General features: G+C 39.9%; 7 protein-coding genes across 7 annotated transcripts; 3 read left to right on the forward strand and 4 right to left on the reverse strand.

The window, feature by feature from the left end:
- Window positions 1-93: 93 nt before the first annotated feature.
- Window positions 94-6497, reverse strand: L201_000535 (uncharacterized protein; the record flags this gene model as incomplete). The annotated part of the gene is made up of 11 exons (XM_066216335.1): window positions 94-237; window positions 323-558; window positions 633-860; window positions 926-1316; window positions 1368-1486; window positions 1538-1696; window positions 1773-5346; window positions 5415-5471; window positions 5523-5583; window positions 5640-6246; window positions 6302-6497. 11 exons carry the CDS (start codon window positions 6495-6497, stop codon window positions 94-96), a joined length of 5772 nt encoding a protein of 1923 aa, XP_066072432.1.
- Window positions 6498-7104: 607 nt separating this feature from the next.
- On the forward strand, window positions 7105-7990 carry L201_000536 (histone H2A.Z; the record flags this gene model as incomplete). The annotated part of the gene is made up of 5 exons (XM_066216336.1): window positions 7105-7200; window positions 7263-7285; window positions 7525-7631; window positions 7704-7840; window positions 7934-7990. 5 exons carry the CDS (start codon window positions 7105-7107, stop codon window positions 7988-7990), a joined length of 420 nt encoding a protein of 139 aa, XP_066072433.1.
- Window positions 7991-8255: 265 nt separating this feature from the next.
- Window positions 8256-9925, reverse strand: L201_000537 (uncharacterized protein; the record flags this gene model as incomplete). The annotated part of the gene is made up of 7 exons (XM_066216337.1): window positions 8256-8416; window positions 8481-8868; window positions 9002-9233; window positions 9348-9531; window positions 9639-9660; window positions 9724-9794; window positions 9862-9925. The coding sequence occupies 7 exons, from the start codon at window positions 9923-9925 to the stop codon at window positions 8256-8258; spliced, it is 1122 nt and encodes a 373-aa protein (XP_066072434.1).
- A 1602-nt stretch (window positions 9926-11527) lies between these two features.
- Window positions 11528-12354, reverse strand: L201_000538 (uncharacterized protein; the record flags this gene model as incomplete). Its single annotated transcript, XM_066216338.1, has 6 exons — window positions 11528-11556; window positions 11643-11776; window positions 11845-11865; window positions 11929-12048; window positions 12148-12231; window positions 12296-12354. 6 exons carry the CDS (start codon window positions 12352-12354, stop codon window positions 11528-11530), a joined length of 447 nt encoding a protein of 148 aa, XP_066072435.1.
- Window positions 12355-12791: 437 nt separating this feature from the next.
- L201_000539 (uncharacterized protein) lies at window positions 12792-14287 on the forward strand (the record flags this gene model as incomplete). The annotated part of the gene is made up of 3 exons (XM_066216339.1): window positions 12792-12853; window positions 12965-13100; window positions 13163-14287. 3 exons carry the CDS (start codon window positions 12792-12794, stop codon window positions 14285-14287), a joined length of 1323 nt encoding a protein of 440 aa, XP_066072436.1.
- Window positions 14288-18253: 3966 nt separating this feature from the next.
- L201_000540 (uncharacterized protein) lies at window positions 18254-19764 on the forward strand (the record flags this gene model as incomplete). Its single annotated transcript, XM_066216340.1, has 2 exons — window positions 18254-18651; window positions 18708-19764. The coding sequence occupies 2 exons, from the start codon at window positions 18254-18256 to the stop codon at window positions 19762-19764; spliced, it is 1455 nt and encodes a 484-aa protein (XP_066072437.1).
- Window positions 19765-20529: 765 nt separating this feature from the next.
- Window positions 20530-22169, reverse strand: L201_000541 (uncharacterized protein; the record flags this gene model as incomplete). Its single annotated transcript, XM_066216341.1, has 6 exons — window positions 20530-21408; window positions 21489-21583; window positions 21666-21796; window positions 21858-21942; window positions 22005-22047; window positions 22122-22169. 6 exons carry the CDS (start codon window positions 22167-22169, stop codon window positions 20530-20532), a joined length of 1281 nt encoding a protein of 426 aa, XP_066072438.1.
- Window positions 22170-22676: the final 507 nt, after the last annotated feature.

Here is a 22676-nt window from a genome sequence, read left to right on the forward strand (position 1 = left end):
CCCAGCGTCAAAGCATTTACCGTGATTAGTTGGATTCATGTTCGTTACATTACATTACAGTTACTACCTAGTTGTACTGTTTTGCATTTTGATCTAATCTTCTTCCATATTTGAGCCTGAGTTGGAGCCTGATAGACCAGCGGTCAATTCTTTCAATCTTCTGACTAACATTCCATAATACGCGTCTCCTCCTTTATTCGATATCGACGCAGTAGCTAATCTTCTTAGTTCAAGGTTCTGACAAGGGGAGAGACGAAAGTGTCGCGGTCAGCTCGTGCCGTTTCTTTTGAACATAGGTTCTTGAGTCAGTGTTTTAACTCACCACTTCCATATCATCTAACCTTATCAAAGTTCCTTTCAAGCTAGCTGCAACTCTTTCCAACATTTTTATCGTACTTGCACCTGATCTCGAAGCTTCTAACTGGGCGTGGGAGTTAACGAATGAACCTAAAGAAGCTGATAGATTGTTAGGTCGAACAGGCTCCAAAGATCCTCTTGCATCGTTTGCATAAAATAACAGATGTCGCCATATCAACAATAAAAGGGATTCAATCATGTCTGTTTCGGGCAAGCAAACAATCAGCTACGACGTGTAGATTGGAAGGACTCAAAGAAAGATAATTTGGACATACTGAATATGGTTTGACTCTTCACAACGAAGGCAGCTTTGATTACATCCTCAGATAATGGTTCATCACCTATCATATCGGGAGTTCGTAACTTCTGAACATCCTCATCATCTAGCTCCCCACCGTCTTGTATTCGATCTAAAATGGTTTCATATTGATTCGAGATCTCCTGTACATTCTCAGCGAGATCGGAAAGGAAGTTGACAGCCATATGCAACGACGGTGCCGAAGCTATTTGAAGGTTGTCAGCAGGATGAACCTGAAAATGAAGAGCCGAAAATGAAGAGCCAGCTTACCGATATATTTTGATGTAGCTCCATTACTTCGTTGAGCACCAGTAACTAAAACAGGGTTACCAGATCCACCTTTCAAACCGGTTGTAGCGGCAATTAAGTAAGATAAGAAGACCTGATTAAGTGACAGGATTTCGCTTTCGCCTTGTTGATCAACTTGATCTATCCAATTATCTCTTTCAAATAATCTAGCAGCAGTAGCTAAGGTTGCAAGATGGAATGCACCAAATCCAGTTGGTGAAAGTATATCCTCTGCGGGGATCTTATGTACAACCATACACAAAATGGATACTAGAAGTCGACATTCTTCAATACCAGTTGATGTGATTTCTTGTTGGGTTTCGCGTAATAACAAAAGTATTGCTTCTCGGTGGGCGTTAAGGAAGCTCAAAGCCTATAGTTGGATTAGCTCGCATATAACATAAAAATGATAAGATTGGCTTACATGTCCGGCACCTGATCTGGCAGATCGGTGTAAACTGGATAATACTCTCACTAGTAGCTGCAAGGAGCAAATAAGGACTCGATGCTGCCTAGCTACAATTTCAGAAACGGTTGTTTCATCTAGAGCCAAATATCAGTATGGCTACTCGATCCGTTGCGGAGATAGCTTACCCATTACTTCTTCACCAATCTGGATATTTATGAAACCGCATGTAGCGAAAATCTCGAATATACCAGCATCTAACAAATCTTCAGCACCTTTTCGAGATGAGGCGAGAGCGACAAGGAAAGCGATCTTTGCTTCGAATACCCAGTAAGCATGGAGGTTTTCTGCGAAGATTCCAAGAACATAAGATCAGCAAGTGATTCATTCAAAAGACCTAGCTATGCGACATGGCGTACTTACCGTGTTCTGGTGACAAGCATTCTTGTAATGATAATTCTCTTTCTTTAATACTTCTGACAAACAGAGGTAAATAGCCATTCGAAATCAAAGGTGATATTATATGTCTATCTCTTTCATTTGAACAACTTGATATTATACCATTAAGCAAAGCGAAACATTCAGTTTTCCAAACCTCTCTATCATCCATTGCATCTCTGCCTAGAATCGGTAATAATCTTTCCTTTCTTGCTGCAAATATTGCTAAAGTTGGTTTTTGTAATGTTGATGAATTTGATGCTGCTAAACTATCGATTGATAATACTGATCGGTCATCTGGAATAATGAATGATGATCCGTTGACAAGTTGAAGATATTGAGTGATTGAAGCGTATAGATTTCCTCGAGCAGTTTCGGTTGTTCCTGGTCTTACTGCAGCATCAATGATTCTGGCTAAAGTTGATGATAATCTATCAATTGGTAGATTGATACCTTCAAATTCAAGCAAAATGTTGATGAGCGTTGTCATAACCACTAATACAGATTCACATAATAAATCTAAAACTCCTGGAGCTAAATCGCCTTCCAATCGTAACAATACAGCATCTAATAAATCGAAGAGAACAATTTCTTGCTGTTCTTCGGCAACATTCTTGAAGAGCATTGCAAGTGATACTTTGAGGATTTCGTTCCATGAAGTAAGGAAATTTCCCTTTGCAATTGAAATATCTGTTTCTTTGTTCTTCACAGCCAGACGTCGTACCACATATTCTGCTTCTGAAGCCATTGTCTTCGTAGAAGCTGCAGTGACAGCTCCTTGTCTTTCTAATTGTCTTCTGAAAGCTTTCAGACCTCGTTCTAATGCTTCTATATCCCACCAATCCGCATCGACTCGTTTATACTGGTCAAAATCGAATCCACCATAAAACTCCAGGTTTCTGCTTTCCTCTTGTTCATCTTCTGACCAACTGATATCGATGGAGGATAGTAGATCAATTGTTAAGGCTGGGTTTTGACTGACCAGATCATCTTCGTCTAAATCTTCTTCTTCGGTAGATCCACGGAAAAGGGTTTGGGCGATATGATTTGCCGATGCGCCGTGACCATCGTATGTAAATGTTTCGAGCGCGGCTGCTGCTAATATCCAACGTTGGAAATCGAGGTAGGCAACAAGGGTTTCAGAGGTAGTAGGAATTTCTTGGTCATAGAATTTAGCAAGTCCATTTGGATAAGCTGCTTCAGGGCATTGTCGGGGGAAAGAGGCGAGTTGTCGAGCAGAGAATCCAGTGACTGACATTGTGTAGGAAAGGGTAGATCTTCCAGTAAGAGGGTGAGCAAAAAGTTGATATACCAATTGAGCGCTCTTGGCAGCGAGGATAGGATGTATGTGGATCATAGTATCGGCTGTAGGACCACTCAATTCTGCGCCTTCGCATACTTGTCGAAGGATGACATGTAAACATGATTCACCATCTTGCAAAGCGAAATCTCTGTGTCGGAAATCATACCCCAAGAGGAAGTGAGCAATATTGGGACTAGTGATGTCGGCTGTTGTACCTTCCACCAAGATTCCGAGGATATTGGATCGTATAAGAGCTGGTAATGAATCAAGTGACTTGATATCCCCACTCAAAGCAATGTTTTCAACAGCAGAGACATCTTGGATATCGGCGTCTTCTGCTTCCAATCTTCTACAGAATCCTTGAGCTATACGTATAGAATCGTCTGAAGCGTCAATGATTCCTGCAAGTCGGTTGACTGATGAAGTATATTCCCCTCTGAACACATCACTTCGGCTGAATACGGGTGATTGAGCTAAAGCAGCGATAATCTTGACACTGATATATGAGATTGCAGAATCATCATCACCTACTAACAAGGCTATGGCGTTGATATTGCTAAGATGAGCGAGAAGATGGTTGTCGAGACTTTGTAAGCCATAAGGTCGCTTGAATGGATGGGTAGGATTTCGAGTAGGGTCAGCAAGTGTGAGAAGGAGGACGTCGACAAAAACAAGTTGAATATCATGTACTCGGTGATAAATTCTGAGCATTCGTAGAAGGACGTCATTGACGATTGTTGGTCGAGGTGAAGGTGCGGCTGAGGCGTTATCGAGTACAGAAGCGAAAACGGCGAATACGTTGGCATCACTCAATAGTCGGAGTAAGACGACAAACCCTGGTTCTTCTGCTAGTACCGAAGCTATTTGTCCTATTGCCCTGCTATTTGATTGGTTGAGTAATTCTCCCATGTTGAATGATAGTAAAGCTTTTTCGAAAAAGGCTGATAATGAATCGATGACTTCCCATCTTTCACTATCTCGGGCATATCGTCGAATTTTTAGGGTGAGAAGTATACTGTCCAAGATATAGAATGTTCCCCTACGTAACGTGTTGACCAAACGATTTCGGGACGATGTAGGGGTATCGGAAGTGGTTGGATCGGGAAGCACAGCGGTCAAAAAGTCAACATAGGCCCTACTGAGAGGATATGTGCTTGCATCTTGCTCTGAGTATTCCATTTTAGCCAACCATCCTACAGCAGGTGGAATTCTTGCGGCATCGAGGTTTCGAGTATCTAAGTTTGGATCACGGAACGTAATCTTTTCGTAAAATTCCACTGCTTTGCTGAGTACGTCGTCATCGATCGGATCACCAGTACGTCGGCAGAAGGCAGTGATAGCTCCCAGTATAGTTGCTTTGAGTTCGACAGGTAGATTTTCGCAATTGAGGAAATCAAATAATGTTTGAACAGGATGAGGTTTCGCTTGAAGCAAGGCACCTCTTGCAGCAGGTGACCATCGTACAACTGTTGTCAAAACTTTTGTCCAACCATTACAGATTTGTGCTTCATCGTGAGGCATAGGATCGAGGGAAGTAGGTCGAGTGGTCTTGATAGGTTCGTAGATATGAGGCATGATATCGATATAATGTTGATAAAACTTGAATAAGGCGGTCCATGGCAGACGTGTATCTTTCATCTTCTCATAAGATTTAGCTGAACATGAGGGACCAGTCGAAATAGCTGCAAGCATATCCCAGAAAGCTGGACCCGGGAAACCGCCACGAGTATCGAGGACAGTACCAAGGAAAGTGGAGTTGTCCCAGAGATCATCGGCACTATCGGGTGGAAGTGACTTATAGACGATGGCAACCAATGCGAGGAAGGCTTGGTAATTGGCAGGAGGAGGTGTAGCTTGAGATCGTCTGACAGCGGCATCTTCTTCCTTGTTACGCAAAGTTCGTAGGAACTGCTTACGTCCAGCGAGAAGATCTACCAAGTCTCGGAATTGTTCAAAGAGGAAGTTGTCATTACTGGGATCGGATGCGATGGCAATTTTGAACAAAGAGTCCAAGTTGGCTTCTTTAGTCTCATCCGGTTCCTCTAATCCTCTTTCTTGCCGTATGGTGAAGATCATATTGTGAATGAACTGGAAAGATTCGCCATGGACAGCTTCAAGTAAGAATTGCTCCATCTGATGGGCATCGATACCTGTTTGGACAACACTAGGGTCATGCCGCAAACAGGAAAGATAAAACAGCGACCAAGCGATCTTGATGGTTTCACGAAGTTTAGGTATCGACCACTGGTCTTGAATCTGATAAAGAGTGAGGTATTCAGCTTCTTCATCGATTTGAGAGATCGCGTCAGTACAACAACACTCACAGTTAAACTGGAAGCGATTTTAAGGAATTTTATGTCGTGACACCAGTCTTCGGCGACCTATCGAGACTAAATCAGCCTATGTAAAACATTCGAATAATGTAAACTTACGTCGTATCGTGGATCAGACGCATCCATAGCTTCGAGAGGTTTCCAAGCAGCAAAAAGAGCACTGTTCGGTACTGGTTAGCACAATGTCACCTATACTAAGAAGAAACTTTGGCTTACCTGGCTACCATAGCAGCTAAACCATCTGCTCTTTCACATTTCTTCAACCACTTCAATATTCTCACAACTTGACCTCTACCCAAATGACCACTCTCAGATATGATAGTTAAAATACTAGCCATTTTGTTTTGTTCGGCTCTTAGAGCTTCCACTCTGAATCTCAATAAATCGTAATCTGCACCACCACTTGATCCTGTTCTAAGTAAAGTATCGATTTTACCTTGTATACTATCTAATTGAATTATTATTTGATCAACTAATGCACCTTCACCTTTCCCTTCACCTAGAGATACTCTCGTAGTCAACAATTCGATTACCCAATCTTTTAGAGTTTCAAATGGACCTCCAATTTCATTATCTGATGCTAAGAAAGTACGTGATAATTCTTTTAGGAAATCTAACATGTCAGTTTCCCATCTATGTAAAAGATAAACTGCTACTTCAGGTGTTGATCTTGAAGGATATTGAAATCGTTGTTCCTCTGCTTGTAAAGCCAAAACTGCCGATAATAGCTGAGAAAGTGAAAGAGCGTTGGAAATGGTATTTGTCGTGTCGAGAAGGTCTCCAGATACATGTACACTTGTTCCTGAAGGAAGTTGTAGCGGGTCTAGAGATATGTTAGCATAAAATATGTACAGCCAACCTAGGATGACATAACCTACTTTTCTCGATATACTGTTTATCCGCATCGTTTTGTCCAGGTAGCAAAGTTAAGTTGAGTAACCAGGGTTGAGCTTCTTCCAGTTTGGCATAAAGTCTTCGAAGAGTTGAAGTTGTCGGCTGACTGATCACTCGACCAAGAAGATGTTGAAGATCGCTGAAAAGGGAAGCATCCCATTCTGCTAAAGGAAGGGACATATCGAATCGTCTGTGATGCACAGCTGAAAACGCAAGGTTAAGTATTGTGACAGGTGTATGGGCGCTCTCCGGGAGTGACTAGCAAGCAATGTTGATGAGAGCGCCTTTTGGGTATAGGTATAGCTAAAACAGGAGTAAGTGGAGCTTACATATGGATTTGAGCATCCACTTTGATGTTGAATTTTGGATTCTATCCTGACGTGAAGAATCTCAACTTCAGCTGAAGAGGAGGATCTCAAAACCACGTGTTGACCGCATGTTTTTGATCCCGTCTTGATAGAACACGATCACGTGATAAATGGGATTCACTATCACAAATCACGTCCTTCAGTTAATTTCCCGGCGATAAAATGATAAAATGATAAAATGTAAACAAATAAATGGTAATCATCATCAAGATATTAACATTTGCCCTAGATTTATCATTTTCCCCCTTTTCCCCCTTTGTATCTTTAGTACTACTATACTCATCATTATAACATTTCCTTATACTATCCTATACTACTATACTATACTACTGTACCATAACAATAAGTCTAATCGAGTAGACTAAAAGTCATCGTCTTACAACCACACTTCAAGATTACATATACATAAAGCCAACATAATGTCATCCAAAACTACAGGTGGTAAAGGTGGTAAATCTAAGACTTCATCAGAAACAAAGACTCTTACCTCAAGGTCGTCCAAAGCTGGTTTACAAGTGAGTGTATCTGTCCCACAGGGTTGTGTAACGCGTGCTCACATTCTTAATACTATCTTTAGTTCCCCGTCGGCCGTATCCACAGGTATGTTACCTACACCACTTCCTCAACTTCTTCCTTTGCTCCTCTTTCACAGATATCGCATCCCACGCGTACAAACTACACATCCTCTTTACAACCTCTGACGGCCCTCACGTCCCTACATCATCGCTCATTACTCACCTCTCCCCCTCTCACACTATCCCGTTATCGACCCCCTATCATCCTTACTTTCCTTGATCCCCACCGTTGGAGGCTGTCTCTAACTCGTTCTTTCACGATAGGTTTCTACGAAGCAAGAATGCCAACAATGTACGAATTGGTGCCAAAGCAGCAGTATACGTAGCCGCTATAATGGAATACTTGACTGCTGAAGTACTGGAACTTGCTGGTAAGTATAGTTATGTCTATCCCTTCTCGGGGGCGACGCGTCTTTATATATCACTAACGTTGATAACTTCAGGTAACGCTGCTAAGGATTTAAGAGTAAAGAGAATTACACCAAGACATTTACAACTTGCTATTAGAGGTGATGAGGAATTAGATCTTTTAATTAGAGCTACAATTGCAGGTGGTGGTGTTTTACCACACATCCACAAAGTACGTTCCCAAACCATCATCTGTCTTTTACCGTACACATATACATCTTCCTACCATGATATAAAGATCGATATGCTGATGTGCTATATACAGTCCCTCGTTGCCAAACAAGGTGCAGTCAAGAAACTCAAACCTACACCTGCAGCTTAAACTTAAATCTATAGCACTATTATCTTCTCTCTTGCTTGTTTATAGCTTGTTACGTGTCCTCAACACTTCGCTGTTTTTGGTGAAAATTATCACTAAGTGTAACTTTGTTCCACGTTCTATACTTTCGATTCGCTCTTTTACTTTTATATAACGTATTTGTGACATACCTCCTGCTAAGGAAGGGATTTATGTACAACGTCGATCTGGATGCAATAAATAACAATTCGGCATCTTCGTTTCGGAATACTGTATTCAATCTACCATCTTAATAGAACAATTCCATCTTGTTCACTTTAGCTTCTAATTCACGTAATCTGGTCCAGGGATCTTCGTTATTCCATCTTTCACCTTTTTCTGTATAGGTCAAATTCGGTAAACCTCTTTGTTCAATAGTGAAAGAAGCAGCTGTAGCGGCATATATTGAAGCTATCATAATTCTGGTTTTAGTCATATTCAAGCAGACTGATCGGTTCAATGATAGCTGACATACCTAGTTTCATATCGCCTTGAGTGATCAATAGACCAGCACATAAACCACCTAAGAAAGAGTTGCCACCGCCAGTCACATCTTTGACTTTATCTTGATCTTCTAGTCCATGATAAGGCGGTATCCAACCTTTCCAATCTAGAGAAAAAGTATATGAACCCAATTCACCACAACGTACAACAATTGTAGGTATTGATGAATCGTTCTTATCGTTTTGATCTAATAACAATTGATGAAAACTTTGAACCGCTATTTCAGCCTCTTCTTTGGAGGGGTTCTCGTTGGGCGATATGTTGAGGATTGATTGTAATTCAAGTAAATTTGGACTAATAACGCTGAAAGATGGGGCGAGATCCAATATGTTTTGAAGCTCTGATGGTTTACAACACGACTATGATACCAAATATGCATTTGCGTTAGCTTCTTAAGAAAATCAAGGGGAAATGTTACAATATTCCCAAGCATATTGATGAGGAATAATAGGCTAGCGGAAGGGATAAATTGATAAAGACGGAGTCACTCACTGGCATAGGTTCCCAAACTAGATTACCATTCCAGCCTTTCCCAATATTCTGAACACCATTCGACTTGATTTCTTGCATCTCATTAACAATCAATCTCGCTCTTTCGGTATTACATACGACGTGAATCCATTCAGGTAAGTTTGGTTTCGAGAATGGTGAAGGTGGTAAGATGAAATCATGAGGAAGTAAATTGAGTTGAGGTGATAGGTATTTGAATGATTGGTGACCTTCACTAAATTATCAGAAAAAGGCAGATGTCAACGAGTATATGGCTTATATAGTTAATTATTACAAACATAGTTAAATAACTCAACCAAAAGGAAGAGAAAATGGATATTTGGCTTACCCTATCTTGTTACCGGAGTATATGTTCAGAGCTCTAGTTGTCTTTCCTTCTCTAGGTCTGTACCATACCATATCTTCACCGAAATTCGTTAGAGTCTCGGTGAAAGAATCAGGAAAATCGTCACCTCTATCAACTAACAAGCCGCAATGTGTTGATGGTAAGAACATTCTTGCTGATATCATTGCTGTTCAATGATATTATATATCAGTATCCTTGTGCGGTTTAGTCATTCGTTTCTCAAAAGACATCTGCGTCAAAGATCCTTTTCAGAGTTAATGTTCGTCAACTTACCAAATACACCTCCTCCCCCTATCTTCCAAAGTATTAGCATAAGAAGTACGATTCATCCGATTATGTATATAAACACAAGACTTACCGATTCTTCTTCTGTCATATGCTCATTACCGTTTTCATCTTTTGCAGCATGATGATCGATAATGAACATTCCTAAATCACTTATCAGTTGACATATTATCAAACTTTCTCTCAAAATACTTCTCATAACCCAACTTACCAAGTGTGACAACTCTTCCTTTCGAGTCGAGAAATTCGCGAGTAGGAGGATTGAAGTCGACCATGCTTGATTGAGTATTAGCTACTAGATAAGTCCATTCGAGGAGTTATACGGTGTCTGATCGCGATACAAGTATGATACTGGGTAATTATGCACCGAGCATTTGTCTCTCACCATTAATATTTAAGCTTTGATCCTCGGATCTTTCCCTGAATCTTCTTATCTTTCCAGCGGTCAAACCCGTTCTCAGGTATTTCAAGAAAGAATGTACAGCTATTCGCGATCGATACTTTGCTTTCATAACGACGTCCTGACAGTTGAGCAAGGTTTGCACATGTAGTATGGTTGGCATCAGTGGTCCCTTTGGCCTCTTCGTCTATCAGTTTGAACGAGTCAGATCTGCCTGAAACTGATGTGTACTAACCTCGTGTTCGTCAAGGAAACATGTGCTATATCATCAATCCCATTGCTCAGTTTCTGATAAAGTTCAAAGCCCTAGAGTAGAGTAGTGTTTGATCTGGATGGAAAGAGCGTCACTGAATGACTGTGCTTCGTCAACTGATCAGGCATCGCATACCGAAACGGAACTAACCACACTTACTCGTACTGGTTAAACCATTACCGTATCTGTCAAGAGGATCTCATGGATTATACGATTGCACAGCTAAGTCTGAAAGACTTCCACGACACACTCATCTGTACATTGAAAAGTATACTACAGACTGGCGCTGTACCGTGTCGATCTCCCAACTCTTATGAGATCAAGAATTTCGCCTCGAATACAAATCAGCATCTTAATGACAAAACCAAATTCTTGTACAGTTACTTAGCTAATACCCTATACTCACTCTCGGTTAGCGGTTTTGGCTCTACATTTATCATGAAGAAGGAAATTTGCTGCACATGTTTCCAAACTGAACGACTGTTAGAACATTACAAACATGTTGTGCTTTGGCTAAGTTTCCTCACTTCATATCTTTCGCAAAGCCAGTAGCATGGCGTTCAACTAAGAACACTGCATATTGTGTATCACCTTTTGTAGCTATGTTTACCTCCAGACTGGAAAATATATTACTGAATAGCATCCCCATCCAAAGAAGCAACATTGAGGAGACAGATGACTTGCGCAGATTGATGCCTCCATTCATAACGATTGCTCATGCTCATCAAACTGGCACCAAGGTACATTGCCTTGTGGAAGGGCATCAATTGGCAATATCGATCAGAAGAAGTACAGTATTTATGGGTTAATCTATCGCTTCTATCAGAAACCGCTTTGAGCCGTTCATAGAGGCTCGTCGTATCGCCTATCTTCGTGAACACTGTCCTATCTCCTCATTCCGCTCGATCACCATCTCCTGGTGAAAAGTACTATACTGCCTCAACCTCATGTTTCACAAGTACTGAGAAACGATGTCCTTTTCTCTGAACCTGTTATTTTGGATCACAATCCTATTTTCTATTACGCATACCGGGGATAGTATCGCTCGTAAATGACAGCATTTTAATAAGGCCATGTCTTCATCCTGTTATCCTGTTAATCTCTTACAACCGTGCGGTGAACATCATATACGAGAAAAACCAAATACGCAGCCTGGTTATGCTTTTCTATGCTATAAATACAGATGCATGTGTATGATAAATGATGAAACATGGATTTCCCGAATTAATCTGATGATGCGCATCCTCGACAACCTGTAAACGAGAGAGAGAGAGTCACAGTCAGGCGAAACATGATTTAGCGTTTGCAGGTCATCAAGTTGAAATTAGCATGCACTTACCACAATGAGGACATTCCACTACTGTACCCTTTTTCAACTGAGCTTTCGGTACTCTACAAATACATGTTGATCCTTGGAAATTCATGTCCTTCGTTTGTATACATCGCACACAGCATAACTTCTCATAACCTTGTCTATAATTTGAAACATGTCAGTCAGCTTTCATAACCTAGCTATTTCTTGCGGCAATATGAACACTTACTTCTTCCACTTCGCTATTAAACTGTTGATGGTAGAAAACAATAAGCACAATGCTGAACACTGCCGTAAGGATATAATAGCTTACTTTGCATCTGCATATCCCTGCTTCAACAACCAGTCGTATAATTCACGCGATATTAGTTCTCTCTTGTAGTATAAATCGTATATATACCTCGATCTAGCATGTGATATTCGCATTACTGGCCTATTATGATAGAAACGCTCATAGTTCAGATTTATCCAACTTTGTAATATTCTATAGAGGTAAAGCTCCGCTTTAGAACTTTAGAAAAGATACACTTACCACACAGATTCAACCTTCCTCTTTCCTTCATGCGAATCGTTCTCCGCATCTCTCATCTTCTTCTCGTAATCTTCCAACACATCCCTTGAAAGAAAGGTTGAAGATTATAAGCTGAATCCTTTCACTATCGAGCATAAGAATAGCTTACTGTATATCTTCATAACCTTCTGGAGGTGGTTTCGTTCTCTGTGTTCGTATCTTTGGCATTTTTCAAGTCGTCCGAGGGGTATCTGATGTCGAGTAACTGTAAACTGTTATTGGAATTCCATATTTAACAACAATGAATTTCATGGTACTCTCTCAGCATGCTACTGTAATGTTAATCTCGAAAGACCAGCGAGTCTGGGACAAAACGGAAAAATAACCGAAAAACAAATAATTCCGCCAAGTTGTCTTGCATTACGTAAGACTAGGTGGAATTACGCAAGTTGATTGTTATTGTTATTGTTTCAGCTTCTTGAACAGAAAAATTCATCATTCACTTCCTTTATAACCTTCAAATTTTATATACCCAAACCCCCACACCAGGTCCTCCTATATCCTTCACTTACTTACTTCCCTTGCTATCTCGCTCTTGAGATCATCAGTATATCACAGCGTTTCAGCTTAGATGTCAACAACTTCAATATAGAGTAATTGCTATTATGGGACAATGGACTCAAAGACAATATGACGAGGTGTTAGTCAAAAAGGTTATGAAGCTATTGTAAGTATCGTTGTTGAGAGTGAAACCAATTGGTGCTCTCCTAGGATAATTTCCTCTCTAAAGTACGCAAGAATATATCGCTCAATCTTCTGAATGCTGTTCTGTGTATAGTGAACATGCAGTCAAAAAGTTCGAAGAAATGGAATATTTAGAAGATCCAGTCGAGGATAAGCGATTTCGTACTTTTATCAAGGACTTAAACCCCAATGACAAACAGACGCAGAAAGCTTTCAATCTCATGGTGAAAGTAAGCTGTCCAAAAAATCACAGATGTCATTGTTTCCACTGACGTCTGATATTTATCAATAGGATCAATTTACACGATGTTCACCCTCTTCTCGTACGGCTAGAAATTCGGCTTCGACATCAATGGGACCTTCTGGGCTACCAGTACCTCTGAATTTACCTAGTGCTCGTAGGTTACCAGCACCACGCGTCGTAACTACATCAATGGCGGCACGACGTCCAGAGGCTGAGAGATCGAATCTCAGACGAACAGAATCAATACGGAATCTGAGGAATGAAGTAGAGGAGGTAGGGACACGTAGATCACTTTCTTCAAGATCGGAAACACCGATCAATTTCAGATATCATGATAACAATGATAATTTAGAATCAGGTTCAACTTCACCTACTTCTTTAAGTCGAGAGAGAAATAATAGAATTACAGTTACAGGCGATTTGCCAGATTTTTCAATAAGAGATGGTTTAATCGTACCTCCAAGTCCACCAAATGATGCTAGTAGATCTTGGTTAGCAGAATATGATGAGTTCATCAACCCACAATCTCGAACACAATCACAATCAACAAATTCCGAAGGAGGAGAATCTTCATCATCAACAATGACAAGAAGAATCATTCCTCTTCGGCAACCGAGAATCAGGCGGCGTACTTTACATTCACCAATATTTCAATATGATTCAGATGAAACTTCAGTTCCAGATGAATTCGATACTTTGTTAGACAGAGCTTCAAGTCCTGGAAATAGTAATAGTAATGAAATAATAGGTAGACGACGAGCAGTATTAGATGATGATGAGGACGATGATATCAACAATAACAACTCCAGGAGGAGAATAAGGAGAAGGTTAGAGACACATCCCCTCGATGATATTGAGAGCGCTTGGACGGATGCTATAGATTGGAATGATCAAATAGAGGGAAACGATGTTGGTACGACTTTGTTTGGGTTGGATGTGCGCGACATAGGTCCACAACATGGTGTTGTTACGAGAGATAGGGATAATAGAAGGGATGGAGTTGTTTTCGACGAACAAGCTATGGCTACTCTTTTCGGTGAAGATGATTTAGTAGAACCAGAAATTCAAAATATCTTACCAACACTTACTTCACCTGTTGTAAATATAGATAACAGCTCGACAGCGGGAGATCAAACTTCTGCTTCCAATGATAATCCCAATCAACTAGAATAAACGAGCACAAGCCTATTTGATTCTACCTTGCTCAAAGGGAAAGACTGATGATCGTTTGCGTCTTTGAATTCTCAATTCTTAACATTAAATCGCGTTGTAATTTATGTACATTCCTTCTGTAACTATAATACCTAATTTTTGCTCTACATCATCTTGTTTGACTTTGTTATTTTGTATCTCTCATTATTTTGCATCTCTTGAAACTATAGTATATATAGATATATTCTTGTACATACACTCAAGGTTGCCTTTCATACGAATTTGATGAACCTCATGAATCATGTTATATATGTAAACCCATTCATCCAGGTATCGTTTATCGGACCTGAATTGATGAAGGCAAAAAAGCATATCGGATTTCCTCAATTTCGTCTGACCCTCATCTTGAACATCTCTATGCTGTATTCCCTTAAAAACGAGAGCATGTAACGCGTTTGACCCTTGATTTAAGAGATATCTCAATTGATAAAAAAAAGATTGAATCGTCATTTTGCTTCCCCATCAAAGGGTTTCGGAGACAAAGATACCGCATGCCGACTACAGGTTTTTCGCGTCCCCTGAAAAAGGTCCTCCTCATGCCTATCATCCTTGTACATCTCACGAGCTCTATCATCTTGTCTTTGGAGTCATCTCGGGATCGTAAGACATCATTATGAGATAATAGGCTGTTTCATATAACATATATATTACCATAGACACCAATCTACCATACATGAAGATCTACTTCAAGTAATATCACATATGACATCCGGCACTGAACATGCGATATATCATCGTTTTATCGACAAAACCGGCATTGATATAGTTAGATCTGCTGGAAATGGATCTATTCAACACGAGCCTCTTACGATCATCGCAGCATATTCGACACAATATAACGCCTGTCTGAAGCGTTACCTCACATGACACGGGGTGACGAGAACGACAGGTCTTTCGACGTAGGCTTATGCAGTAGTAGTAGCTGTATGTATACACTCCTATAGCCCACCGAACACTTCTCGTTGTTACCGAATTTGAAGAATTGTGATCGGTTACTTGTGTCGTAACGAACGCTATTGGCGGACACCTTTGCTGGTGTTACATATGTAGCACAGACGAGTACGCGGAAATTTCTTCAGTCGTTACCCTAAAAATATCCCAAATTCAGTCCTAGATCAAATTCACCTCTCTCTGCGTTTATGCGAGAGGTGTACTCGCATATGTGTATGTACACGATGACATACGTCACAGAATTGTAAGACATGACTATCTTTCCACCACTTTATACCCGCCCAATTCTGTATGGCGTTTTCCCCCAATCGATTCCAACTATAGAGGTATATCAATTTACCCATTCGGAAAGACCCTTTTCAGGTTTTACCCTCAATTGCTTATAAGACCGAGAAAACCCTTAGAACCCCATAAAAAAAGATCTTTCTCCTTTGCATAGAAGTTCTACATCTGTTGTGCGCCATTCGTGCAGCGGCATGCAACATCCGATAACGCAAGTGCAGACCAAGGAGCTCGAAGCTACCTTTATAACAGCTAACTTGCTTTAGAAGGAGGAGGTTGGAGGTAAAGAAGCAGAAAAACGTGTGCATAGCCAGTGAAGGAGAAGGACACTGGAGTGGCTTAAGTAATAAATACGTAGTATGTTATCATTTGTTGTGTTTTGTATGTTATGGTTTTTCCGAGGGCTTCATAAACGAATTACTCGTATAGTAGATAGAGGAAAAAAAAGGCCACCTCATATGATTGTTTTCCATACATACCATACGTATAGCTTTTTTCTCCTTCTTACCAATAATTTGATTAATTACACCATACACAATTGAAGCCAGGTGGTTTTCACCGTACATATCAATTTTCTCTTTAAAACCACCGAATCAAAAAGACCCTTTGCAAAAAGCCCTTGATTTTCTCGATATACCTCAAACGCAAAAGACCCTTATATTCAATATAAACTTTCTACCTTATACATACAACATCATTCCTTTCCCAAAAAAAAAAAGTTCGAAATTATCGTCAAAACTCAATACATAGGTGATAGTTGAGAAACCACAGCTAATTTGGGGCTTCCAATCTACACGACAATCAAGATACGAACAATTGGTCTTCAACGAAAAGATTCATGACAAGAAAACAGAACGAAAATTCCATTATACTACTGCATACAAGCCTTCCTTCCTTCTATAGTGGAGCAATCTCGAGCAAAGACATTTCGAATTTCCATTAGACATTAATGGTATAAGAAGGAACTTTTATCGGGTCAGTTTTGTTGCTCTGTGAGTATCGTTCTCGTTATAAGCTAGTCTGGACTGGCTGTGTATGTTTGGTCATCTTGGTAAATGCTTCTACAGCTTGTTTGATGAGAACAGCAACCTGTATTCCAGCTTTAATTCTTATCATCTATCTTCTCCCTTAAAATCCTATCTTGACTCATCATTGGTAATGAGGGTAATTACCCTTATGAGAACGACGATCATAGGATTTATCATTAAATTTGCGCCCATCTACGGTCTATCGTCTTACGTCTACTATTCTTGCCCAGCTCATGATCATCTACACGTTCTCATTTCATGGATGTTGTTGCTCGTCCTTTGATATCATCATCCTCTTTTCCCCTACCGGACCTGATCCGCACGGATTATGTTCAATTAAACAACCAATACCCTTGATGCTATTACCATAACAGCACCCCTTCTCCATTTCCTCCTTCCTTGTCCGCCTTGATCATCAATGCATCACAATAATATAGAATAAACATCCTTTGATCTATCTCATCAACGCCAACCAACCGCCCCTCTTCATTATCCCTTTCCTCTTGGATTCTACAACCATAACTCAGATCTCTTTCATCTTTTCCGCCGGTCATGTTGGTTTTAGGGCTGCCAAGGTTTACTTTTTTGCCTCGTTGTTCTGCCTATCATCCTCCTATCGAAGACCGCGTCGCCAAATACTCTACCTAGACTATCCTTCGGCGTCACTACTATGCACCGCCATCGTCATTATTCTCCGTCCTCTTTAAGCTGTTAGCCAGGCCGTATTGTTTTCGGTTTCAGTATGCTAATATTACTTCTCTCCTTTCCCCTCACTACCTACCGCTCATACTCTCACTCGACTCAATACTCTTTTGACAAATGCCTTTCACCTCGCTTGTGCCAATCTCTTCGGCCCTGCTTCAACCTCCGTGCGTGGTTGTCAACCATTTCAATACCTTTGATCCGAAACGAACACGAATAATACTATTATCACAACCACTCATTACGCCATAACACATGTTCTTCTATCCAACGTCCCGATCAGCTTTGGTCGTTATAATCAATAGTCTAGTTCGATGTGTATACTGCGGAAATACATCACAAAACCGTAACACCATTATATCATCATAACCATCAACAATAAATACCACTAACAACGGCCATTCCCGACTTTCCACCTTTCTCACCTCGGCAGCCTATAGTCAAATTTTGCCCGTTCGATAGCTTTCAACGTTTTTATACAGCAAAAAACGGTATTTCATCTCACTACCGCCATATACCATTTTGTGGATAGCAAACTCACCCTATCATCCTTTTCTTGGTCAAATAGTTGATACAGAGCATAGTCTTTATAGTATCAGACAAGCAAAAGAATATTTGCAAAGCATAGTGTAAAATAAAGGAGAAGAAGAAAGAACAATTGAATTATAAGGAATAAGGGAATTTAAACGTATAACCTGGGCATAGAACACGGTACACGGTTAATTCACCATAGACCCTTAAAAGATAAAAAAAATAATTTGACGTCGATATATAATCTACAAATTTCGAAACAGTGAGCTTTTTTGTCATCTAATTATATCCATTCAGTCAAAATTTCACTTTATTTCTTGCTTCCGTTTCCTCAAATATACCATCCAGACCTCGGTCTCCCGATATCCCTATTACGCTTACTTCTGTAAGCATATGCCTTTGCTAATACAATTTTCCCCAATGCTTAGCTATCATGTCAGCTGAAACGTCTCCACATCTTCCACCTCACCTACCACCAGTATATGGTCAACATTCCAATCCACTCACTTCCACTCCTTCCCATATGCCTCACCCATCCCAAATGCACGACTCGCCTTATGGTCCAGGTGATGTTTCTATCACCTCCATGAAAACGGACGAATCATCAGTCACCGACTCACCTGTACTTAGTTCATCTAAAGGTAAAAATGGTGCAACCGGTCCAGCAGAAGGGAAATCAAAACCTCACGTTTGTCCGATCTGTCATAGAGGTTTCACAACAGGTGGTCATTTACAGAGACATCATAGAATACATACAGGTGTAAAAGCTTTTAAATGTCCTTTCCCAGGTTGTGAGACAAAGACCAGTAGGCAGGATAATCTACAACAACAGTGAGTATAAATTTCTTTCAGGTCTATTCAGCACTTTATAGCTAAATTTTCTACAGTTACCGAACACATCTATCCCCTACCCTTCGACGTGGTTCTGGATCTGCTGCTCGAGCTGCAGTCAACGCTGCAATGGAAGCTGCTGGATTGAAATCATCCTCTCGTGCATCGAGGAAATCAAAAGGTTCTGCTGGAGGTACACCTTCTTCTACAGCCAGTGGTGGACATCTCCCTTCACCTTATGCAACTCCCACAAGCCAAGGGCCATCTCCTTACACTCCTTACATGTACGATCCCCAACATGGTTATCCCGCTTATCCTATCCCTCCACCTGGTGTGAGCCTCGCTCAATCGCAATCAGCTGCATCTAGTAGAGTACCTTCACCTGTAAATGGACATTCATCTGGACACTCAAGCGTTGGGTCCATGCCACCTGCCCACCAACAACCATTCTTTTCACAACCTTACACATCGCCTTACACAGCTTATCCTGGTGTACATCAACAACCGTATCGTTATGGACCTGCTAGCGGAATACCTTCACCATATGGAGCAGCACCACATCCTCATCATGGATTGTATTCACCTGGATTAGCCTCGGAACATGGACATAATATGTATAGTCCAATGCAAAGTAATTTCCAAACTCACTCTAGAGAATCTTCATATGGAATAGCGACACCTGGATATGGAGGTAATCCAATGGTTAATGGATATCCACCTAGAACACAAACTTCAACTCCATTAAGTCAAACTCATGATGACTATGGTAGAAGACCACCTTCACCTGGTATGATGAATAATGGAAATCAAACCGGCGGAAGAAGAAGATCACCCCCACACGATATGTTAGGTCAAGGTGTGGTAGATCCTTCAAGTATGTCAACTAGAATGGGTGGTCCGAATAGTATGCAATATGGTGGTTATGGTCATCATAACGGTATGACATATGGTTATGGTCAACCTATATCTCAACCTCATTCAAGAGATCCTTCAGGTCACAGAGCTAGCGTATCAAGTTTATCGGAAGATGGTTCAGGTAATGGGGCTTCGGAAGGATCGAAAGGTGAGTGGCTAGTCTCTTGGAAAAGGATCTCTCGTGCTGGAAATGCCTAATTGACACTGACGTCTTTTAGGTCTTCACCAAGGATGACAATGAATGAACTAGTGGATGCAAGAGAGTGTGGGTGAGAATTTGGATTCAGATAAATATGTGTACTATAATGGGTTTCCTCTTGATCAGAAGGAAATGATAACGAAAAACAAAAATAGATTAATTAGACTTCTCAAAGTGGTTTCATGATTTTTTTGGTTACCAATATTCGAATCCAAAAATGTAATTTTCTCAAACAGTTCTCCTAAGAAGATCAGGTTATTAGTGTTTTCAGGTGATTTAACGTCTTGAAGTGCGAGTTGACTTCTACATTCTGACGGTTTAGTCACATTGACCAATTCAATCTTACTTGATTTTTTTTATACTTTTTTCATTGTTTCTTGCATTTTTTTCTCTTTTTTCTTGTTGCTTCTTCTTTTTTTGAATTCTTCTTTTTATACTCTTTTTGCTAGCTTTCAATTTACTTATATACCACTTTAAATTTTTTATATACACGTAAGGGAAATCAGTATATCTTGATATACGATTTTATTTTCATTGATATACAGTAAATACATGTTATATCAAAACAAACCGAAACAAAACAAAAGGAAAATGAATTGATATGAAGTATGAATTTATCGTACTATAGGAAATAATTATCAACTTGTTATTGACCTATTATACGATGAGAATTATTTGTGCAAAATTACATATCGATGGTATATGCGACACATCAGAAATGAGAATGTTCTCTATTTAATCCAAAACATTATATTCGTCCAAAACTATTTAAATTGTCCTTGACCACCTACTTTTTCCCAAATCTCTTCACCTAACAATTTCTCTTTTCTACTCAACATTGCATAATTCATTTTCCATCTTTTAGTTTGTTTCAACCCTAATAGAATATCTTTTATTCGCCCTTGGCTTTGTTCTTGTTCTTGTTTTTGCATTTCATTCTGATTATTCTGAGTGGTATCGCTATTTAATCCATAATATACAGCTTTTATTATCAAACCTAAATGATCAGGTTCTAATAGATTATTCAAGATCTGAATCAATATTCGTGGTTGATATAATGATATTAGCTTATGATTGAATTTATCATTATCATTTGTTAAGTATCTTAAGAAAATCAATCCGGCTCCTATTGATGTGGACGTAGTATCTAAGTCGTCGGGTAATTCTTTTTCAACTTTTTTATCAGGTGCTGATTTTTGCACTGTAGTCAAATTCGGCCTTTCAGGATCGATAGAAGCGGTATTTGAAGTCGGTATTTTCGATGAGCTCGATGCACCGTTGATGTTAGCTGAAGCCTCATTATTCGATAATTTGGGTTTCGAAGCTTCTTCAGATATGGTCTGAGGTGTTATTGTATCGTCCAGTAAAGATTTATCCGTTGGTTCTGACGGTTTCGACAGTACCGATTGTCCATTTACGAAAGCCTTCTTTTTACTTTCCCTCGCTTGTCTGAGTGACGCAAAAGACTTCGGTATTTCTTCCTTTTGTTTTCCAGGTATCTGAGAGCTAAGACTAGATGTAGCTGACGTTATATTGATTGATTCAGTCGGGTCTGAAATTTCCTCTATACTAGCTCCAGTAGATATCGTACTCGATGATTTAGGTACTATAGGCGGTGTGATGGGTCTTCTAGGTTTACTCCTCTAGTAAATCAAGGACAGACAGATTAACATTATCAGCTAACACAATTGTCCAGATACAGGTGGGAAAAATAGATATCTACCTTTGCTTCCTCATCTTTCAGCAATATACGGAGTTCGTTCAATTCGGTTTTGACAACGTCATTAGTTTGATCCACCTTTAACACTTCTTCAAAGTCTATAAAATTCACATATCATAAGGATATGATCAGTAATTTTCCCAAAAACGCGCTAAGATTATAGGAATTCAACAGACGTACCTTTTACAGCTTCTTCATTTTTACCTAAACCTTTTCTAGCTAATCCTCGTCTATATAAGGCTTTTATATTGATTTTACCACTCTCTTCTAAATTTATACATGTTGTACAATCTCTTTCTGCATCCCTGAACCTAGAAACAATTTATCAGATTGTATCCTTTTTCGATCAATCCGTCAAACGTTGTAACTCACTTATCCAGTTTAAGGAATGCCTGTGCTCGGTTCGAATAAGCAATTGGATTTGATGGATTATACACTACAGCATTCGTATAATGGCCTAAAAAGGAAAATCTCATAAGGGTTGATCCTATCATAGTCATGTCTATACTTGATACATACCTATAGCTTCTACCCATTTACCCTTCTTGAATGATGTATTGCCCTAAAATAAGGAGTGATGAGCGAGACATTTCCGGAATCGACTGTAGAAATCTCAAATGATTGTGTTGTACTCACGTCTGAACGTGATTTTTCTGATTTTTCGACATCTACCTTTAACGACATTTTCCTCCGTACGCTGCAATCCAAGCCTGAGAAATTGTGGAGTGTTGCAACTGAATTATTATTATTATGAAGGAGTAGTCATCAATGAAAAATATTGTTGATAAATTAACCTTCTGGACCTTTCCGGTGGAGGGCAACAACGATCTTCAACGAGGGTTTGGTTGGGCTAATTTCAGCTTCTCAGTAAACGTCTGATGATCTTCACATGCATCGATCATTACATCTGAAGGATTCATGCATTACTACAAATACTACAATGTCTGCGCTCGATGCATATATCCATGCCCCGTTCAATCTGGTGTCTCAAGGGTGGGTGGATCACTTTTACGCGTTGAATGATGAAACCGTTCGTTACCGTTCGAAACGTCAAAGCTGGCCATCGTTTTGATTTGTCCGCTATTCTAGCTTTTCTTTTTCTTGTGATTCTATACACAACGTGTCATGCACAGAACATTGTCTACTATTATCATAAAAGGAATTTCAAGACGTTCAAAACGTACACTGAAA

This window comes from Kwoniella dendrophila, chromosome 1, assembly GCF_036810415.1.
Source record: "Kwoniella dendrophila CBS 6074 chromosome 1, complete sequence".
In the NCBI taxonomy this organism is placed as follows: Eukaryota; Fungi; Basidiomycota; class Tremellomycetes; order Tremellales; family Cryptococcaceae; genus Kwoniella; species Kwoniella dendrophila.